We start from the raw sequence: 20,617 nt of genomic DNA on the forward strand, positions 1-20,617 counted from the left end.
CACACACACACACACACACACACACACACACACACACACAAAGGCACACATATATACATATGTAAATAAGCACACACATGAACACATACACATACATATGCTCATTCACACACATACATACACACATATAGATCTTTAATTATGATTTTCTTGATTAAAATCATATATTCCCTTGAAATAATGTGAAATTCATGTGGTCTAAAATTTGTCCTATAAAGAAGTTGTCATCACTGACAGGGCCTCATCTCCTCTGTGATGGAAGGAATATATAGGAGCAGACCCCTTACTCTCTGAGTCCTGGGTGGTGAGGGCTCACACTGAGTATGGTGGCATTAGGCTTGAGACTTGACCTCTTCTGACTTAAATACACTCACTAATGGAGGAACAGCCCTGCCTGATTTACCAGGTTATGGTGAAAGTAAATGAACTGTTTGTGATTAAAGCAGTGCACAACACAGAATAAACACGCTGCAACTTTACATGCAGTCTTCTGAAGGTTTCCAGAGTTGGTATGTTTGCTACTGGGTAGCTCAGCACCTGTTCACTGAAATAAGGGCTCATGTACAAGAAGCCAGCACAGGTGAGAGACTCTTAGAGATTAATGACACATTAGCAGGTTCAAACTCATAACTCTGTTTTCCAGTGCGAATAAAAATATTCAGAAAAGTATGGTGATCGAGGAAGGGACATGGGGGAAATGCCGTGTCTAGTGTTTCAAAGGTATCTTAGTCAGGGTCTTCACTGCTTCAGTGATCACTAACTCCTCAGTCATCACTGATATGGTGAATCACATGACCAAGGCAACTTCAGGAAGAAAGACTTCACATCAGTTTACACTTCCAGTGAATAGTCCTTCAGTGAGGTAGGGCAGGGCAGGCACTCACACAGGCCAGGGACCTCCGAGAACCGAGAGCTGATGCAGAGACCGTGGTACCTGCTCCTTTGCTCAGCCTGCTTTCCTCTGAATACATGATTAATTTTGCTTTAGTGCAAATGTAGGAAAACTTGAATAAATCTTTAGAAGCTTAACAAGTAAGTGAAAATCAGCTAATTTATAAATCATAGTGAATAAGGAAGGACCATCTAAAAATCCTGGCTTTGACCATATTACACCTTGGAAAGCTTTAGGACTGTGGCCATGCCTTTGTGTGCGTCCTCCCTAGAAAGCAGGTCACTGAGCAGAAGTCACTATCCATTTTCATATTCCTCTATAAGCAACTGAGTATATATTAGCATCTTGGCTTTTACTACCTGACATCAAAGATCACATTTTTAAATGTGCAAATCTGGGTCTCAGTTAACAGAAAGCCATCTATCCTCCTGTGAGCAAAAAGGGCCCCCAAAGAACTCTGTTTAACTTTCATTATATTAAAAGCATATTATGAAGGGATTTAAAGATTATATATTCAAATATGAGGGTTAGAAAGTTTAACATGAGCCAACAACTAGAATTTTAGGAAAGCAGGAAAGAGAGCTACTAGCTAAGGAGTTAGGAAAATGAAGCCACACTAACCAGCACACTTCAGTAGAAAATGGTTGAATCCAGGGTCATCTGATTCTGTTATACATAGAAATCAATTTCACATTTGCTGAAGAGGACAGACACTGAATTTACAAAACTGGGTCACTGCTGAAGCATAAGTCATCACTTTGCAGGAGCATTCGGGGAACTCAATTTCCCCAGTGATGATGTTCTGCTGTGAGTGTCTCTTCAATCCTTGACTAAACCAAAACTCTACGCAGGAAACAAGTTGGTGGTAGAGGAATTCTCTGTCAAGATTTGGCCAGTGACAATCATTCTGATGGCTTTTCGAAACCAAGGATAAAAAAATGCGTAAATCAAAGGGTTCATGGCTGAGTTATAGTAACCAATCCAAACTAGTATTTCATACACATGCGTGGGAGTGATGAAGCCTAGGAAGGCATCAATGATGGAGTCAGTGAAGTATGGCAGCCAGGAAAGGAGGAAGGCAGCCACTGCGATTCCCAGGGTTTTGGCTGCTTTCCTCTCCCTCTTGGCCACCCTGTCCTTGTAGCTCTCTGCTGCATTGGCAGTCCGGTCACTCATCTTCTCAATCTTCTGAGCCTGCTGTTTAGCAATGAGGAAAATCTTAGAGTAGACAGTTATCATCACAAGCGTGGGGATTAAAAATATTACAAAATTTATGAAGACCCAGTTTTGATTCACTGCAAGTTGACAACCCCCCACACAGGTGAGGGCACTGACTAGATCCTCCAGCCCTGCTTCATTTGCTCCTGAGTAAAGGAGGGAAAAGCAATAGATGATTGGCAGGAGCCAGGAGAACAGGATGCACTTGCCAGATACAGATAGAGTGAACCTGGTGGGATAGGTCAGGGGGTCACTGACTGCAATATATCTGTCCACAGAGATGAAGCTCAAGTGGAAGATAGAAGAAGTACTGAAAGACATATCAAAACAAGTGTGTAATTTACAGTAAATCTCCCCAAAGTACCAGCATCCCTCCACAGACCTCACTGTGCTGAAGGGCATCACAGTCAGTCCCACCAAGAAATCAGCACAGGCCAGGGATGCCACCAGGAAGTTGGCAGGAGAATGCAGCTGCCTGAAATGAAGAATTGATGTCATCACCAGGAGGTTTCCACACACAGCCAGCACAGTCCCAAAGCCAAAGACTGTATATAGGATGAGGCGAGGGCCTGTGGAGTATGGGATCCTGACACAGGAAGTGTTCAGGTTCTCATAGCACAGCTGGGCAGATATGGCAGAGAGCAGGTCTCTGCTCAGGATGCTGCCTTGATCCCAGGGATAACTGTCATCTTCTGCTGCCATGTGTGCCATTCCAAAATCCTAAGGAGAAAAAAAAAAAGATAATGTGTCATTGCTAATGCATTTTCATATCCTAAAATGATCTTCCTAATTTACAGTAACCTTCCTAATTACAAGAATGCTGTTTAACTCTGTTTTAAATAGATTTTTCTATTAAAATTTAAATTCAAGTAAAATTTCCTCCTTCATTCATTTCTTCACATCTCATAAGCACCAGTGTGTTCTGTGATGCACATTTGAATCTCACCTTTTATTAGCATTCTCAGCCTTATTTAGCTAACCTACATTAATGCCCCAAGCACTCCTAACCCTCAGGAAAGTGGCCTAATGATGACAAATACAGTGTGTCCCTGGAACTGAATTTCCCTGGTGTAAGGTGAGGTAAGTGAGACCTTCTCAGTGACATGTTGTTAATGCACAACCACCTTCTCCCTTCTAATTTGATGGATCTAATGACCTTTCCCTATAATGAAGGTGGATGTGATACCTGTCCCAACAGAACTTTGCTCAGAAGTTGAAGTTTTGTTCTTTTATTAGAGATGGCCTTTCCCCTTAGTGAGAAATGTTATCAATGACTCTACATTGAAAGGGGTCAAAATTCCTGTATATATTTCCTTCTGTTTTCAAGCACTGGTTTGTGTTAAAGAAATAAGATGCAAGTCTTCTTCTTTGAGACAGGCTGGGTATTGCCAGGAGTTAACTTGTCTTGTTGTCAAAAAGTCTTTAGTGTAATAAAAAAGATCTTTAAATGCCATATTCTGTAGGTCTCTGAGGTTTTTGAAGACTTTCTTTAACTATTTATCCTCATATGTCTATAGAATCATATCTATCTATTAGACCTAGAATATATATTCTTGTGATAAAATTAGACTAGTTTATGATTTGTATCAATATACAAAATTCAATACCAATGAATTAAAACTAACCTTATTTGTAAGTAACAATTAGGGTCTTGGGATGAGGGGTAGATTCAATAATTTATCTTTTGTTCTATCCTCCCCCTATATTTCTATACGTCCCTCTTTCTTTTCAGGTCCTATGTCCTTAGCTACCAAAGAAAGATAAAGGAAAAGAGATACATCCCTGAGTCAAACCTAGTTTCCTCTCTGTAAAGGACCAATAATACTTATAACCAACTCCCAATGAAAATAAGCATCCATAGACCAAGAGAGTAAACCAAAACCTATCGAATCCACCTTAGAGGAAATGGGACATCATTCTCTTAAGGTTTCTTCAGGCTAATTTGGGGCAAATACTTCCTTTGTGGGCTCCACAAAAATTGGGGAAATGGTTAAGTAAGCCAGCGGTAGCATTTTTTTTTAATCCATTTTTTCAATAGAGATGAAATTCCAGGCTTACTAGGAGTCCTGTGTTGGGCAGTCTGAACTGCTGGACCAATTGGGATCAGAAGCTTTCTACAACACTGTCCTGAAAGCAGTCCTTTCCTGTTCTGATGTGTAACAGCAACTGAAGCGCCTGGGGCTGGAACATGGAGAATGCAGTATGTCAGCATCCAGCTTGCTGAGAGGAATCTGATCCAGGGTCGGTGTCCAGTTCTTTTGTTCTGAAAACATAATTTCTCACAGGCATTATACAGTTCTGACACTGTGATGGTGTGAGGTGTGCGGGATGCACAGAGCAATTAAGGTTGGTTCTCTGCTCATTGTATGAGCAGAAGTAAGACATCTGCAAATCTTGCTCATGCCATACTAAGAATGGCCTCTAATTACAAGTCACAGAGAATCTGCGACCAACACAAAACCTTATCTATAAACCTTCGTATCTCAGCCAATCTCAGAGCTATTCTCATGTAGTGGAATTAACAATATTAGTTACGTGCTTGTTCTGCAGTTTGAATTCTTTACATCACGATTGAAGCCCTCTCCTTCATCACCACCCAATTCCACCTCCTCCCTCATCCCCTTCTAATCCCGTCCCCTCCCTTGTTTCTGCCAGACATAATTCTGCCTAAAAATGGGCAAGTTTAGATGCAGGCAGAGTCAACGGCCAAACTCTGCCAAGATCAGGGTAAGCAAGTCCTCAGTAGTTCCTGCCTCGCAAGTATGTCTGTCAGATATATTGGACCAGAAGGCTGAAGATGATGCTCCACCATTATAGAGAATGTTGGGTGATTGTTCAGGTAGAAAACTGTAAACTGTCTCAGTCATTATTTCATTTTGGAAGCTGCTAACCTGAACTCCATGTTCACTCAAGTATTTAAGCTTTATCCCTTCTCAAGTCTCTGATGGGTTTGAAGACCAGATAGTTTAGTCTTTCAATTAAGTTAGCAGGTTAGGGGTTAAGATGTTTTTAGATCAAGATAGATGTTTTAAGTTAATAGAGATGAGATATGATAGATATTAACTCCATGCAGAATTTTAGACCCAACAAAATAGGAAAGATGTTTAAGATGTCAAGGAAGGCATCAACAATGGTGTCAATGAAGTATGGCAGCCAGGAAAGGAGGAAGGCAGCCACTGCGATTCCCAGGGTTTTGGCTGCCTTCCTCTCCCTCTTGACCACCCTGTCCTTGTAGCTCTCTGCTGCATTGGCAGTCTGGTTGCTCATCTTCTCAATCTTCTGAGCCTGCTGTTTAGCAATGAGGAAAATCTTAGAGTAGACAGTTATCATCACAAGTGAGGGGATGAAAAATAATGTAAAATGGATGAAGACACAGGTTTGATTTAGAGTAAATTGACAACCGCCCACACAGGTGAGGGCACTGACTAGATCCTCCAGCCTTGCTTCATTTGCCCCTGAGCAAAGGAGAGAAAATCCATAGATGATTGACAGGAGCCAGGAGAAGAGGATGCACTTGCCAGATACAGATAGAGTGAACCTGGTGGGGTAGATCAGGGGGTCACTGACTGCAATATATCTGTCCACAGAGATGAAGCACAAGTGAAAGATAGAAGAATAACAAAATGATACATCAAAACAAGTGTGTAATTTACAGTAAGTCTCCCCAAAGTACCAGCATCCCTCCACAGACCTCACTATGCTGAAGGGCATCACAGTCAATCCCACCAAGAAGTCAGCACAGGCCAGGGATGCCACCAGGAAGTTAGCAGGAGAGTGCAGCTGCCTGAAATGAAGAATTGATGTCATCACCAGGAGGTTTCCACACACAGCCAGCACAGTCCCAAAGCCAAAGACTGCATATAGGATGAGGCGAGGGCCTGTGGAGTATGGGATCCTGATACAGGAAGTGTTCAGGTTCTCATAGCACAGCTGGGCAGATGTGGCAGAGAGCAGGTCTCCGTTCAGGATGCTGCCTTGATCCCAGAGAAAACTGTCATTGTCTTCTGCCATGTATGCTATTCCAAAATGTTGAGAATTAAAATACAGAATGTCAATGCTAATGCATTTTCATATCCTAAAATGATCTTCCTAATTCACACTAACCCTCCTAATTTTTTAAATCTGTTTTCTCTCCTTCATTCATTTCTTCGCATCTCAAAAGCATCAGTGTGTTCTTTGATGCACATTTGAATCTCACCTTTGAATTCTCAGCCTTATTTAGCTAACCTACATTAGTACCCTAAGCACTCCTAAACCTCAGGAAGGTGGCCTAATGATGACAAATACAGTGTCCCTGGGACTGAAATCCCCTGGTGTAAGGTGAGGTGAGAGTTTGTCAGTAGCAGGTTGTTAATGCACAACCACATTCTACCTTCTAATTTGATGGATCTAATGACCTTTCCCTGTAATGTAGGTGGATGTGATACCTGTCCCAACAGAACTTTGCTCAGAAGTTGAGGTTTTGTTATTTTACTAGAGATGGCCATTCCTCTTTGTGAGAAATGTTATCAATGACTCTGTAGAGAAAGGAGTCACAATCCCTGCATACAGTTCCTTCTGTTTTCAAGCACTAGTTTGTGTTAAAGAAATAAATGCAGAGTCCTGACACATACTTTCCCCCACTTTCAGCTTTAATCTTTTTTGTTTGGAATAGTGCGTGCATCTAGTGCCAGAATTTGTTGCTGGAATGAAGCAAGCAGGATGTTAAAACAAGTAGGAGTTTCCTCTCTTTGTGTTTTCTTTGTAGTGGTGGAATCACTGGAAGACACTGCACAGATCCGATGTGGCAGGAATCTCAGAGTGTGGGCTGCTAGTGTGTGCTTCCTTCTTACTTGTAAAATGTGTGTTTCCCTCCCAGAATACTGTTATAGAATCTGGCTAAGATCAGAAAAGGTTTTTCCTTTCAGTGTGTGGACAGTCTTAGTACTAGTTTTGGGTGTGTAATTATAAAATATACTTTAAATATTTCACATAAAAATTTAAAGAATGTTAAGCATTTTTTCATGTATAGCACATACTAACATGAAACTCCCTTAGACTAACTGTAGTCTCGCTGGCATTACAATTTACAACACCATCATCATCATCATCATCATCATCATCCTCATCCTCATCATCATCATTACATGCAAAATAATATCATTCATATTTGCCTACCTTAACAAGAAAACAGCAGTGCACTCTGATTTACATTTATGACTGTACCCAAAATAAAACCATGCTTATATAGCTAGGAGATGCTAGAAAATTAGGTGCTGGTAGGGCATATGTGGGAATGAGAGTGTGGGCCCTCAGACCCTTGTAAATGCCTGGTGCACATGGCTGCTCTCCTTTAATTCCAAAGTGCAGAAGGAAGATTCAGTGGATGCCCAGAACAAGTGGCCTAGCTATAGCAGAAGTGTTAGCAAGCTATAGGCTCAGCTGGGAGACCTTTTCTCAAAGAACAAGGGATAGTAGTTTTTGAAACCTCACAATGTCCTCCTCGGGTTTCCATGGGCACATATGCTGTCATACATACACATGCTAAGCATGATAATAAGAAGTAATATTCCAACCTCTGTTTAATTGTAAACTGTCCATCTTATTATTGGAGATATTTTGCTTATAATTTGTGATTGGGCAGCATTTATTTTGTTTTTATTGTATGAATTTTAGACACATACCACTATCTTTTAATATACATCTCAGGGATCATGTACCATTTCTTTTTCTTTTTTCTTCTTTTAATTTTTATTTAAGTAACTTATTCAGATTACATCTCAGTTGTTAACCCCTCACTTGTATCTTCCTGTTCCACTCTCTTGCTCTTTCGTCCTATTGCCCTTTCCTATTTTTGTGACAGAAAGGGACCTCTTCCACCACTATAAGATCACAGCATATCAGTTCTCTTCCAGGTAGCCTGGTTACCCTTCCTCTGAGTGTCACCAGGTCTCCCAAGCAAGGGGAAGTGGTCTAGTAGGGGGCACCAGAGTTCATGTCTGAGTCAGTCCTTGCTCTCCACACTATTGTGGAGAATGTGGTGTCCCTTGGCTAAATCTGGTTAGGGATTCTAAGTTTACTGCATGCATTGTCCTTGGTTGGTACAGTAGTTTGAGCTGACCTGCCTGGGTCCAGAACCACAGCCTTAATGGTATTCTTGTAGGTTTCTCGGACCCCTGGGTCCTTCTATCTCCTCATTCTTCCATACCTCTCTCATCTAGAGTCCCAGTAGGAAGTCCCAGTATCTATCCCTATCTCGACCTAAGTGAAGACTTTCAGGGAACATCTCTATTGGGCTAGTATCCAATTATAAGTGAGAATATGCCATGTGTATCTTTCTGGGTCTGGGTTAAGTCACTCAGCATGATGATTTCTAGTTCCATCCATTTGTGTGTAAAATTCAGGATTTCTTTGTTTTTAATAGTTGAGTAGTATTCCATAGTGTAAATGTACAAGTTTCTTTATTCATTCTATGATTGAAGGGCATCTAGGTAGTTTCCAGGTTCTGGCTATTATGATCAAGGTTGCTATGAGCATGGTTGAGCATTTGTCCTTGTTGTGTCATGGAGCATCTTTGGGGTATATTCAAAAGAGTGGAATAGCTGGGTCTTGAGGTAGCCCTATTCCCAGTATTCTCAGAAAGTGCCAGATTGATTTCCAAAGTGGTTGTGCAAGTTTGCACTCACACCAGCAATGAAGGAGTGTTCCTCTTTCTCCACATCCTCCCTAGAATGTGCTGTCACTTGAGTTTTTTATCTTAGCCATTCTGGTGGGTGTAAGATGGAATCTCAGAGTCGTTTTGATTTGCATTTCTCTGATGACTAAGGGTGTTGAGCATTTCTTTAAGTGTTTCTCAGCCATTCGATATTGCTCTGTTGAGAATTCTCTTTAGTTCTGAGCCCCATTTCTTTCTCTCTCTCTTTTTTTTTTTTTTTTTTTTTTTTTTTTTTTCCTTTTTTTTTTTTTAAAGATTTATTTATTTAAGTATACAGTGTTTCACCTTCAGGTATGCCTGCCCACCAGAAGAGGGCACCAGATCTCGCTGTAGATAGTTGTGAGCCACCATGTGGTTGCTGAGAAGTGAACTCAGGACCTTTGGAAGAGCTCAAAGCACTCTTAACCACTGAGCCACTCTCCAGCCCCCCATTTCTTAATTGAGTTATTTGGTTTGGTGGTGTTTAATTTCTTGAGGTCTTTATATATTTTGAATATTAGTCCTTTGTCAGATGTAGGCTTGGTGAAGATCTTTTCCCAGTCTGTAGGTTGTCGCTGTGTTCTGTTGACAGTGTCTTCTGCCTTACAGAAGATTCTAAGCCTCATGAGGTTCCATTTATTAATTGTTGACCTTAGAGCCTGGGCTGTTGATATTCTGTTCAGGAAGTTGTCTCCTGTGTCAATGAGTTCCAGGCTCTTCCCCACTTTTTCTTCTAACAGATTTAGTGTCTCTGGTTTTATGTTGCGGTCTTTAATCCACTTGGACTAGAGTTTTGTGCATGGTGATAAATATGGATCGACTTGCATCTTTCTACATGTGGACATCCAGCTAGACCAGCACCATTGGTTGAAGATGCTATCCTTTTCCATTGAGTGGATTTGGCTTCTTTGTCAAAAATCAAGTGTCCATATGTTTGTGGATTTATTTCTGGGTCTTTTATTTGATTCCATTGGTCAAACAGCCTATTGCTATGCCAGTATCATGCTGTTTTAATTACTGTTGCTCTATAGAACAGCTTGAGATCAGGTATGGAGATTTCTCCGGAGGATCTTTTATTGTACAGGATTGTTTTAGCTATTCTGTTTTGTTTTTGTTTTTGTTTTTGTTTTTCCATATGAAATTGAGAATTAATCTTTCAATGTCTTTAAAAATGTGTAGGTATTTTGATAGGGATTACATTGAATTTGTAAATTGCTTTTGGTAGGATGGCCATTTTTACTATGTTAATTCTCCTGATCCATGAACAAGGAAGATCTTTCCATCTTCTGATGTCATCTTCAATCTTCTTTTTCAGAGATTTGAAGTTTTTTTCAAACAAGTCTTTCACTTGCTTGGTTAGAGTTATATTGCTTGTGGTTATTGTGAAGGGTGTAGTTTCCCTAATTTCTTTCTCAGCATGATTGCCATTTGTATATAGGAAGGCTACTGACTTTTTGAGCTAATTTTGGATCGCTTTACCCCTTTATTGCTCTGGCTAGAACTTCAAGAACTATATTGAAGGGCTATGAAAAAAGTGGCACCCTTGTCTCGTCCCAGATTTTTGAGGAATTTCCTTGAGTTTCTCCCCATTTAATTTGATGTTGGCTATTGGCTTGCTGTATATGGCCTTTTTATGTTTAGGTAAGTGCCTTGTATGCTTGATCTCTCCAAAACTTTAAACATGAATGGGTGTTGGATTTTTCATGTGCCATTTCTATAGGTCATAATTTCCCATATTTGTACATCTCCTTAGTTTCCATTTCTGTGACTAGTATCATAAATCTGTTTATACTTCATAATATAAATTAATATTTTGTTTAAGGAGTAAAACCAACATTTTCTTCTAATATTTGACATCCAATGGAATTAATTGTAATTGTGTGAAAGATATGGGTAACTTCCTAAGTTTTTAAACAGCACTATACTACAATATCACTTCTTAAATAATCTATCCTTTTCTCCATATCTTATTCTACCTTGAGGTATTTTTATTATCAACATTGCTGTTTGTAGAAAATAAAGACAGCGTTACTGTATATTATGACATTGGACATACAAAATTTCAGGGAAAATGTAAACAAAAAAAATTCCACCAAAACCAATCTCTAAGTGGTAGAGGCATGGCTCAGGGGTTAAGAACACTGTGGCTCTTTCAGAGGACCTGGGTCCAGTTCTCATCACTCACATAGTAGTTCTCCACTCTCTGTAACAGCAGTCCCACGGGATCTGATACCATGTTCTGATGTCCACGGAACCAAAATGCATGCAGTGCACAGATGTACATGCAAGAGCAGGACACACAAGGAAGATTGACACATGTTTGCTATAGTTCCCCATTTGTGGAGATAAACTGTAAAACTATTTTGCTGCTACTTCCTACCTGTTCCACTGTTAGGAATCATAATGTAAGTGTCTAATTTGTAGGACGTATGACAATGTGACCCCCCAATGAAAAGGTGCTTTGACCCCCAAAGGAGTCACAACACACAGGTTGAGAGCCGGTGTGTTATAAGATGGAGACAGCCAATACAAGGTAGATCCAAGTACCAAACTGTAAGAAGAGCAGTGGGCACCGACCACAGGCAGCAGCTGTCTACTAGTAGGTCTAAGCAGTTCTTTGAGCCCATGAATAACTTTCTCAGTTCAGCTTGATATAATCTTTCTGCATCTCACAAACCTGTTTCTCCTCACACTATGCCTTATCCAATTTTTAAAACAACAAATGACGATTATTGCTGAGGTCACTGCCTGCTGGGTCCTCATTGATACCAAACAATCCCCTGTTGGAAACACAACAGTGACACTTTTTTTTTTCTTAAGAAAAAGAGAGAGGGAATTGTGGACCATTGCCAGCCAGCAGAGGGCCAGAGGCTCATCATTTTGGTAAGCAAGCTTTCTAGGCCTGGAAGAAGGAGAGTACCTCTCTCCTGCTGCCAGAAGACCAAAAAGGCCTAGGGCCAAAAGGTGTCAAAATGCTGCCTCCTTTCAGAGAAACATTTCAAAGCTGCCCAGAATGCATCCCAGAGGCAGGCCCCACCCCCACCCCCCCCCCTGGATGTTCTGGGTACACCTCCTGCAATTTACATACCAGGCCTTTAAAAACCAGGAGTCTCTGAGTTAGGGATGCTCTCCTGTCTCTTCTTTTCTTTTAGTCCCTTGTCCTTGTCTCTTTTATAAAGACACGAGTCTATTTTGAATTCTTGTTGGTAGATAGAACTTAAGGAAGGTAGCGAATTAAAACCTAGTTGTTTGCTCTCAGCTGTCTTATTTTGGCTAAATATGCTCAGTTACCCTGTGCTTACTCAAGTCCAGGGTTTGGACTCTTCACAGAAAGACTCAGAAACAAAGAGTGCCCTCCCTGCACAGGAGAGCTTGAAAACATGCCTGCCCTCTGCCTAAGAACTCACAGGTGGCCACATTCACCCCCCACACAAATCTCAGCCTTCTATGTCACCAGGTTCTTGGGACAAGCCTTCTCCAGCAGGCTTCCCAAGAGCTCTGAAGAACTGAGGCTGAGGAAAAAAATGCCTCAAAGGGAACTCCATTCAACAAGTCTCAGTATTTTTCTTTATTTCTGTACTGTATATAAATAACAACGGCTTCCTTCCATGTATGTTTGTGTACCATGTGACTGAAGTGCCTGAGGAAGCCAGAGTTACACAGAGGACTATAGTGACCTATGGCTATGAGATGCCATGGATGCTGGGCCATGAATCCTGATCATCAGGAGGATCAGTCAATGCACTTAACTGCCAGCCATCTCTCCAGCCTAAGGTTTGGAGTTTTGTAATTTCATTTATCAAACAAAATAATAAAGAGTGGAATGTGGGGGTTGATTATTCCTCTGCTATATACTGAGCTCTAGTTTATAATAAAAAAAAATTACAAACATAGCCAATTGGCTTTGTCCAGAGTAAATTATACAAGAAATTCAAATCTTTACAGGAGGAAGCATTAGAAATACATCCACAGACCCAAATAAGATGTGTTGTCTAGACTCTGGGTGAGTGCAAATTTTGCCCTTTATCTCCGTGTTTTCTTCTTCTGAACACACTATTAATTTCACTTTTATGCACATCTGTTAAAACCTATGAAAAACTTTAAAACTTATAAAATGAGTGAAAGATCAGCTCATGTATAAATCATAGTAATTAATAAAGGACCATCTTAAACTCCTTGATTTAAACATTTTACAACTTGTAAAGCTTTAGGACTGAGACCATTCCTCTGTGCGCTTCCTCCCTAGAGAGCAGGTCACTGAACCGATGCTGCTATCTGTGACAAAGCTTTTCTTTTCTTCTGTAAACAACTAAGTAGATATTAGTTACTGCATAGATATCTTGGTTTATATGTCGTGACCTTAAAAATCACATATTTGAATGAACAAATCTAGGCCTCAGACAACAGAGACCAATATATCTCCCTTCTATGAGCAAGAAGGGCCCCTGGGTCTCACTGTTTCATTTGTGTTGTATTAGAAGCATACTGTGAAAGGATTTAAAGAATATATATTCATTTTTGAGATTTAAAATGTTTTACAAGACCCAATGATTAGAATTGTACAAAGTCAGGAAAACCGGCAAGTAGGCATGGATCCACGGAAACAAAGCAAGACTAACCAACACAAAACACAGTGGAAAATGCTTAGAGCTGGAGTCCTCTGATTCCATTACACCTAGAAATTAATCTTACATTTAATAGATAAAAACTATCACCTGAATTTACACACTTGAGTCACAGCAAAGCATAAGTCATCACTTTACAAGAACATTCTGGGTACAAACTTCCCTCAGTAATTAAATTATGTTCTTTTGTGAATCTCTTTTCGCTCCCCAACTAAACCAAGAATCTACTCAGGAAACAAGTTGGTGGTGGAGGAATTCTCTCTCAGGATTTTCCCAGTGACTATCATTTTGATGGCTTTTCTAAACCAAGGATAAAAAAATGCATAAATCAAAGGGTTCATGGCTGAGTTATAGTAAGCAATCCAAACTAGTATTTCATACACATACGTGGGAGTGATGAATCCTAGGAAGGCATCAATGATGACGTCAATGAAGTATGGCAGCCAGGAAAGGAGGAAGGCAGCCACTGCGATTCCCAGGGTTTTGGCTGCCTTCCTCTCCCTCTTGGCCACCCTGTCCTTGTAGCTCTCTGCTGCATTGGCAGTCCGGTCACTCATCTTCTCAATCTTCTGAGCCTGCTGTTTAGCAATGAGGAAAATCTTAGAGTAGACAGTTATCATCACAAGTGAGGGGATGAAAAATAATGTAAAATGGATGAAGACCCAGGTTTGATTTACAGCGACTTGACAACCGCCCACACAGGTAAGGGCACTGACTAGGTCCTCCAGCCCTGCTTCATCTGCCCCTGAGTAAAGGAGGGAACAACCATAGATGATGGGCAGGAGCCAGGAGAACAGGATGCACTTGCCAGAGACAGATAGAGTGAACCTGGTGGGGTAAGCCAGGGGGTCACTGACTGCAATATATCTGTCCACAGAGATGAAGCTCAAGTGGAAGATAGAAGAATAACAGAACCATACATCAAAACAACTGTGTAATTTACAGTAAGTTTCCCCAAAGTACCAGCATCCCTCCACAGACCTCACTGTGCTGAAGGGCATCACAGTCAGTCCCACCAAGAAGTCAGCACAGGCCAGGGATGCCACCAGGAAGTTGGCAGGAGAGTGTAGCTGCCTGAAATGAAGAATTGATGTCATCACCAGGAGGTTTCCACACACAGCCAGCACAGTCCCAAAGCCAAAGACTGCATATAGGATGAGGCGAGGGCCTGTGGAGTATGGGATCCTGACACAGGAAGTGTTCAGGTTCTCATAGCACAGCTGGGCAGATGTGGCAGAGAGCAGGTCTCTGCTCAGGATGCTGTCTTGATCCCAGGGAAAACTGTCATCTTCTGCTGCCATGTGTGCCATTCCAAAATCCTGAGAAAGAAAATACTGACAAAAAAAACCCTGCTAATGCATTTTCGTTTCCTCAAATTATTTCCTTCCTAATTCCCAGAAACCTTCCTAATTTACAGGAATACTGTTTAACTCTACATTAAATTTTCAGAAAAGATTTTTCTATTTAAATTTAAATTCACGCAAAGTTGTCTCCTTCATTCATTTCTTCGCATCTCAAAAGCACCAGTGTGTTCTGTGATGCACATTTGAATCTCACCTTTTATTAGTGTTCTCAGCCTTATTTATGTAACCTACATTAACACCCCAGCACTCCTAACCCTCAGGAAAGTGGCCTAATGATGACAAATACTGTTTCCCTAGGACTGAAATCCCCTGGTGTAAGGTGAGGTAAGTGAGAGTTTGTCAGTAGCAGGTTGTTAATGCACAACCACATTCTACCTTCTAATTTGATGGATCGAATGACCTTTCCCTATAATGTAGTTGGATGTGATACTTGTCCCAACAGAACTTTGCTCACAAGTTGAGGTTTTGTTCTTTACTAGAGATGGCCTTTCCCCTTTGTGAGAAATTTTATCAATGATTCTATATTGAAAGGGCCCAAAATTCCTGCTTACAGTTCCTTCTGTTTTCAAGCATTGGTTTGTGTTAAAGAAATAAGATGCAGAATTCTGACAACACCTACTTTGCCCTACTTTCAGCTCTAGTCTTTTTGGTTTGGAATAGTGAGTACATCCACTGCCAGACTTTGCTCATGGAATGAAGCAAACAGGGTGTTAAAACACGTAGGAGTTTCTTCTCTGTGTCCTCTGTTTGTTGTGGTGGAATCACTGGAAGACACTGCACATATCCGATGTGGCAGGAATCTTCAGAGTGTGGGCTGCTAGTGTGTGCTTCCTTCTTACTTGAGAAATGTGTGTTTCCCTCCCAGAGTACTGTTACAGAATGTGTCTAAGCTCAGAAAATGTTTTACCTTTGACTGCCTGTACATTGTTAGCACTAGTTTTTTTTTTATTTATGTGTAAACTATACTTTAAATATTTTACATGAAAATTTAAAGAATGTTAAGCAATTTTTTATTTCATTAGTACATACTAACATGAAACTTCCCTTAGATTAACTATAGTCCCCATGGAATTACTATTTACAATATCATCATCACCGTCATCATAATCATTATCACCATCATATACAAAGTAGTATTGTTCATATTTGCTTACTTTAACAACAAGAGCGCAATGCACTTTGATTTACATTTATGGTTGTACTAAAAAAAAGTCATGCTTTCATGGCTGGTAGATGCTCAGAAAATTAAGTTTGCATCCATTATACTCCCATAGGTAAGAGTGTCTTGTTTGCATACGTCTGTGTACCATGTAACGGAAGTGTCTGAGGAAGCCAGAGTTATGCACAGGACTATAGTGACCTACGGCTGTGAGATGACGTGGATGCTGGGCCGTGAATCCTGGTCATGAGGAAGAGCAGCCAGTGCTCTTAACTGCACAACCATCTCTCCAGCCTAAGGTTTGGAGTTTTGTAATTTCATATGTCAAACAAAATAATAAAGAGTAGAATGTGAGGGTTGATTATTCCTCTGCTATATAATGCCCTCTAGTTTATATTAAAGCAAGACGTTACAAACACCCAACTGGCCTCATCCAGAATAGATTATATGAGGAATTCAGATCTCTGTAGGAGGAGGCATTAGAAATATATCTGCAGGCCCTAATAAAATGTGTTTTTTAGACTCTGAGTGACTGCATATTTTGCCCTTTATCTCAGAGTTTTCTTCTTCAGAACACAATATTAATTTTACTTTTATGTACATCTTTTAAAACCCGTGAAAATTTTTAGAAACTTTACAAAATAAGTGAAAGATCATAGTGACTAAAGAGGATCATCTTAAAATCCTTGATTTAAACACATTACAAATTGTAAAGCTTTAGAACTGTGATCATTCCTCTGTGTGCTTCCTCTGTAGACAGCACGTCACTGAACAGAAGTTACTATCTGTGGTGACATTTACCTTTTCCTCTGTAAGCAACTGAGTGCATTGCCGCTTCCCAAGACCAGCTCCAGGAATGGGGAAGAGGAGAGAAGAGAGGCAGATCCGCAGTAGGGAGAATTGATCAGATGATGAACAGCTGGCTAAGGGAAACCAACTGTTGGCTGAACAACTATCTAAATGACCCAGTTGTTGAGGAGAAGTTCAGGAATGGAGGAAAAAGAAACTCTCAGAGACTCGGGCATATGCGCTATAAGGTGAAAGTCTTGAAGCCCAAGAGAACTTTTCTTCTGGCTTTCAGTCTGTCTCTGTTTCTGTATGATTTGCTGTCTGTCTGACTCCTTGCTCCTTGCTCCCTTACTTGCTCATTGTCTTTCTATATAACTATCTTCTTGCTTGCCGTTGTCCATCTTTCTGTCTCCTTGCTTGCTGTCACCCATCTTTCTAATTTCCTTACTTGCTGTTACCCATCTACCTATCTATCTGTCTCTCTTACTATCCCCCATCTCACTCTAGCTTACTCGCTCATATCTGTTACTTGCCTGCCCTCTTTTCCTTGGGCCAAACCCCGTATTTTATTGAAATGAAGTTCAGTTTTTTTCATTACACATCGCATCATGATTTTTTTTCATCGTTACAAATACTAGAACAATCAAAAATCAACAGAGTAACAAGGAAATACAAAAAGTTCTGTAGCCTACAACAAAAATCAATTAATTTCCAAATAATGGTCAGAATAATCTGCTTGTTATCTTTTAAACACTACATAGGAAAGTTTAATCAAAAATTTCCCCGAGCAACAGCCAGTGTGTTTACAAGATGCTCATAGCAACATAGCTTGACCTAAATGTTCTCTAAAGAAAAAAAACTAGACCTACTTCCAGTCCCAGACCAACAGGTATGTTATCTAAACCTAGGCTTAACTGCCAAGGGGTCCTCTATTGTAAAATAACTGTAAAGCCTGACTTTCCAAGCCCACTTCTAGTGCTCTCAAAGCAAATTATAAGGAAATGTTTCTGCAGGTAACGGTATCTATCCAGGTACTGTTATGTCCAGGTCTTAACTTTCTTTCATGCAGTTTCTCCTTGGGTGCTCACATTCAGAGCAAAAAATACTATCATTGTCTCAAGACTTTGGCCAGATACCCTCTTTTTAACATTCTCTATGGGAAAAAGTTTTCCCTGTATGAATTTTCTAAGGACTGAGAAATAAAGAAAAAAAAACAGTTTTAGTATAAATAGCACATTTGTAAACAACATTACACCTGGACCATACATAATATTTAGCTGTAGTGGTGATCAGCCAGAGATCTTTGGAACTTTGTCAAGCAAAGCCTCAATAGCAGTTCAAGATATTTAGAGGCCACTTTGGACAGTCAGAGGTCTCTGGAACTTTGTCAACCAAAGACTCTATGACTTGTCCTCATGTCTGTGACACTGGGTATTACTTAATTTGTAAACATCTTGGCTTACTTTAATAACTTCAAAAGTAACATTTTGAAATGCACAAAGCTAGGACCTATGTATCCCCCATCTTTGAGCACGAGAAGGCCCATGAGGGTCTCTTTGTTTCATGTATATTGTATTAAAGACATAATACCAAGGGAATTAAAGACTATATATTCAAATTTGAGACTTAAAAGGTTCAATAAGAGCCAACAATTATAATTTTTAGAAAAACAGGAAAAGGGACAGCTAGGCATGGATCAGGGAAACCAAGCTAGACTAACCAGGACAAAATGTAGTGATAAATGATTAGAGCTGGGGTCCTCAGACTCCATTTAACTGGAACTTAATCTTACATTTAATTTTTTAAAAGCCTGTCAGCTGAATTTGCCCTTTTGAGCCACAGAAGAAACATAATTCATCATTTTACAGGAGCACTCTGGGCACTCAGTTTCCTGCTGATGATGTCTGAGTCACTTTTCAATCCCCAACTAAACCAAGAATCTATGCAGGAAACAAGTTGGTGGTGGAGGAATTCTCTCTTAAGATTTGGCCAGTGACAATCATTCTGATGGCTTTTCGAAACCAAGGATAAAAAAATGCATAAATCAAAGGATTCATGGCTGAGTTATAGTATGCAATCCAAACTAGTATTTCATACACATACGTGGGAGTGATGAAGCCTAGGAAGGCATCAATGATGGAGTCAGTGAAGTATGGCAGCCAGGAAAGGAGGAAGGCAGCCACTGCGATTCCCAGGGTTTTGGCTGCTTTCCTCTCCCTCTTGGCCACCCTGTCCTTGTAGCTCTCTGCTGCATTGGCAGTCCGGTCACTCATCTTCTCAATTTTCTGAGCCTGCTGTTTAGCAATGAGGAAAATCTTAGAGTAGACAGTTATCATCACAAGTGTGGGGATAAAAAATAATGAAAAATTGATGAAGACCCAGCTTTGATTCACAGCGACTTGACAACCCCCCACACAGGTGAGGGCACTGACTAGATCCTCCAGCCCTACTTCATTTGCCCCTGAGTAAAGGAGAGTAAATCCATAGATGATTGACAGGAACCAGGAGAAGGTGATGCACTTGCCAGATACAGATGCAGTGAACCTGGTGGGGTAGGTCAGGGGGTCACTGACTGCAATATATCTGTCCACAGAGATAAAGCTCAAGTGAAAAATAGATGAATAACAGAAAGATACATCAAAACAACTGTGCAATTTGCAGTAATTCTCCCCAAAGTACCAGCATCCTTCCACAGTCCTCACTGTGCTGAAGGGCATCACAGTCAGTCCCACCAAGAAGTCAGCACAGGCCAGGGATGCCACCAGGAAGTTGGCAGGAGAATGCAGCTGCCTGAAATGAAGAATTGATGTCATCACCAGGAGGTTTCCACACACAGCCAGCACAGTCCCAAAGCCAAAGACTGTATATAGGATGAGGCGAGGGCCTGTGGAGTATGGGATCCTGACACAGGAAGTGTTCAGGTTCTCATAGCACAGCTGGGCAGATGTGGCAGAGAGCAGGTCTCTGCTCAGGATGCTGCCTTGATCCCAGGTAAAATTGTCATCTTCTGCTGCCATGTGTGCTGTTCCAAATGTCCTCAGATTCCAAATACAAAATGTGTAATTTCTAATGCATTTTGTCTTAGCACCATACTTAGACATTGATTCAGGTTTTCATTTTCTGAAATGAGTTCCTTTCTAATCCACAGGAAAGCTTCCTAAGTATATGAATGCCATTCAAGTCTCTTTAAAATGTTTTCTCTGCTTTATCTATTTCTTCGCATCTCATAAGCACCAGTGTGTCCTGTGATGCACATTTGAATCTCACCTTTTATTAGCATTCTCAGCCTTATTTAGCTAACCTACATTAACAACCAACCACTCCTAACCCTCAGGAAAATGGCCTAATGATGACAAATACAGTGTGTCCCTAGGACTTAATTCCCCCGGTGTCAGGTGAGGCAAGTGAGAGCTTGTCTATTCATCCTGTTTATTTCCTAAACAGTTTTGTCCTTGTAATTTGCTAGTGACTGTTGACCTTTCTGTACAATGTAGGTTGGTTGTGGTATCTACCCAAATAGAACTTTACAAAATATTTGAACTTTGATCATTAATTGGAGATGACCTTTTCCCTTTGTGAGAAAATTTACCAATAACTCTCACATTGGAACTGACCAAAATTCCTTCATGAAAAAATTTTCCTTCCCTCAAGGATTGGTCTGTGTCAAAGAAATAAGATCCAAAGCCATGTGAACACCTACTGTCCTCCGCGTTCGGCTTTAATATTTCTCATTTGGAATAATGAGGCATTGACTGCCAGAATTTTTCATGGAATGAGGCAACATATAGGAATTCCTTCTCCATGTGCCTCGTTTGATTTAACAGAATCACTGGAGAAATACTGTAAGATCCAACATGGAAGGGGTTTTCAGAGTGCGGACAGCTAGTGTGTGCTTCC

The 20,617-nt window shown here is 40.5% G+C and overlaps 4 protein-coding genes across 4 annotated transcripts; all 4 read right to left on the minus strand.

Moving 5' to 3' along the window:
* Positions 1-1,735: 1,735 nt before the first annotated feature.
* On the minus strand, positions 1,736-2,812 carry LOC127204964 (trace amine-associated receptor 7e-like). The gene has a single exon (XM_051164080.1). The coding sequence runs from the start codon at positions 2,810-2,812 to the stop codon at positions 1,736-1,738; it is 1,077 nt and encodes a 358-aa protein (XP_051020037.1).
* Positions 2,813-4,315: 1,503 nt separating this feature from the next.
* Positions 4,316-6,121, minus strand: LOC127204965 (trace amine-associated receptor 7b-like). Its single transcript, XM_051164081.1, has 2 exons — positions 5,199-6,121; positions 4,316-4,373 (listed from the first exon to the last, which is right to left on the minus strand). Exons 1-2 carry the CDS (start codon positions 6,119-6,121, stop codon positions 4,316-4,318), a joined length of 981 nt encoding a protein of 326 aa, XP_051020038.1.
* Positions 6,122-13,632: 7,511 nt separating this feature from the next.
* LOC127205216 (trace amine-associated receptor 7e-like) lies at positions 13,633-14,709 on the minus strand. The gene has a single exon (XM_051164405.1). The coding sequence runs from the start codon at positions 14,707-14,709 to the stop codon at positions 13,633-13,635; it is 1,077 nt and encodes a 358-aa protein (XP_051020362.1).
* Positions 14,710-18,660: 3,951 nt separating this feature from the next.
* On the minus strand, positions 18,661-19,737 carry LOC127204966 (trace amine-associated receptor 7b). Its single transcript, XM_051164083.1, has one exon. The coding sequence runs from the start codon at positions 19,735-19,737 to the stop codon at positions 18,661-18,663; it is 1,077 nt and encodes a 358-aa protein (XP_051020040.1).
* Between the last annotated feature and the right edge of the window lie 880 nt (positions 19,738-20,617).

The sequence above is a fragment of the Acomys russatus genome, chromosome 21, assembly GCF_903995435.1.
Source record: "Acomys russatus chromosome 21, mAcoRus1.1, whole genome shotgun sequence".
Classification (NCBI taxonomy): Eukaryota; Metazoa; Chordata; class Mammalia; order Rodentia; family Muridae; genus Acomys; species Acomys russatus.

Bases quoted from the DNA above. Each gene is read 5' to 3' on its own strand.
- LOC127204964 (XM_051164080.1), bottom strand. From the start codon at position 2,812: ATGGCAGCAGAAGATGACAGTTATCCCTGGGATCAAGGCAGCATCCTG.
- LOC127204965 (XM_051164081.1), bottom strand. From the start codon at position 6,121: ATGGCAGAAGACAATGACAGTTTTCTCTGGGATCAAGGCAGCATCCTG. The intron at 4,374-5,198 runs GTTGGGTCTAAA...TTATGTTTTCAG, and splicing joins TTAAACATCTTTCCTATTTT to AACAAAAGAACTGGACACCG.
- LOC127205216 (XM_051164405.1), bottom strand. From the start codon at position 14,709: ATGGCAGCAGAAGATGACAGTTTTCCCTGGGATCAAGACAGCATCCTG.
- LOC127204966 (XM_051164083.1), bottom strand. From the start codon at position 19,737: ATGGCAGCAGAAGATGACAATTTTACCTGGGATCAAGGCAGCATCCTG.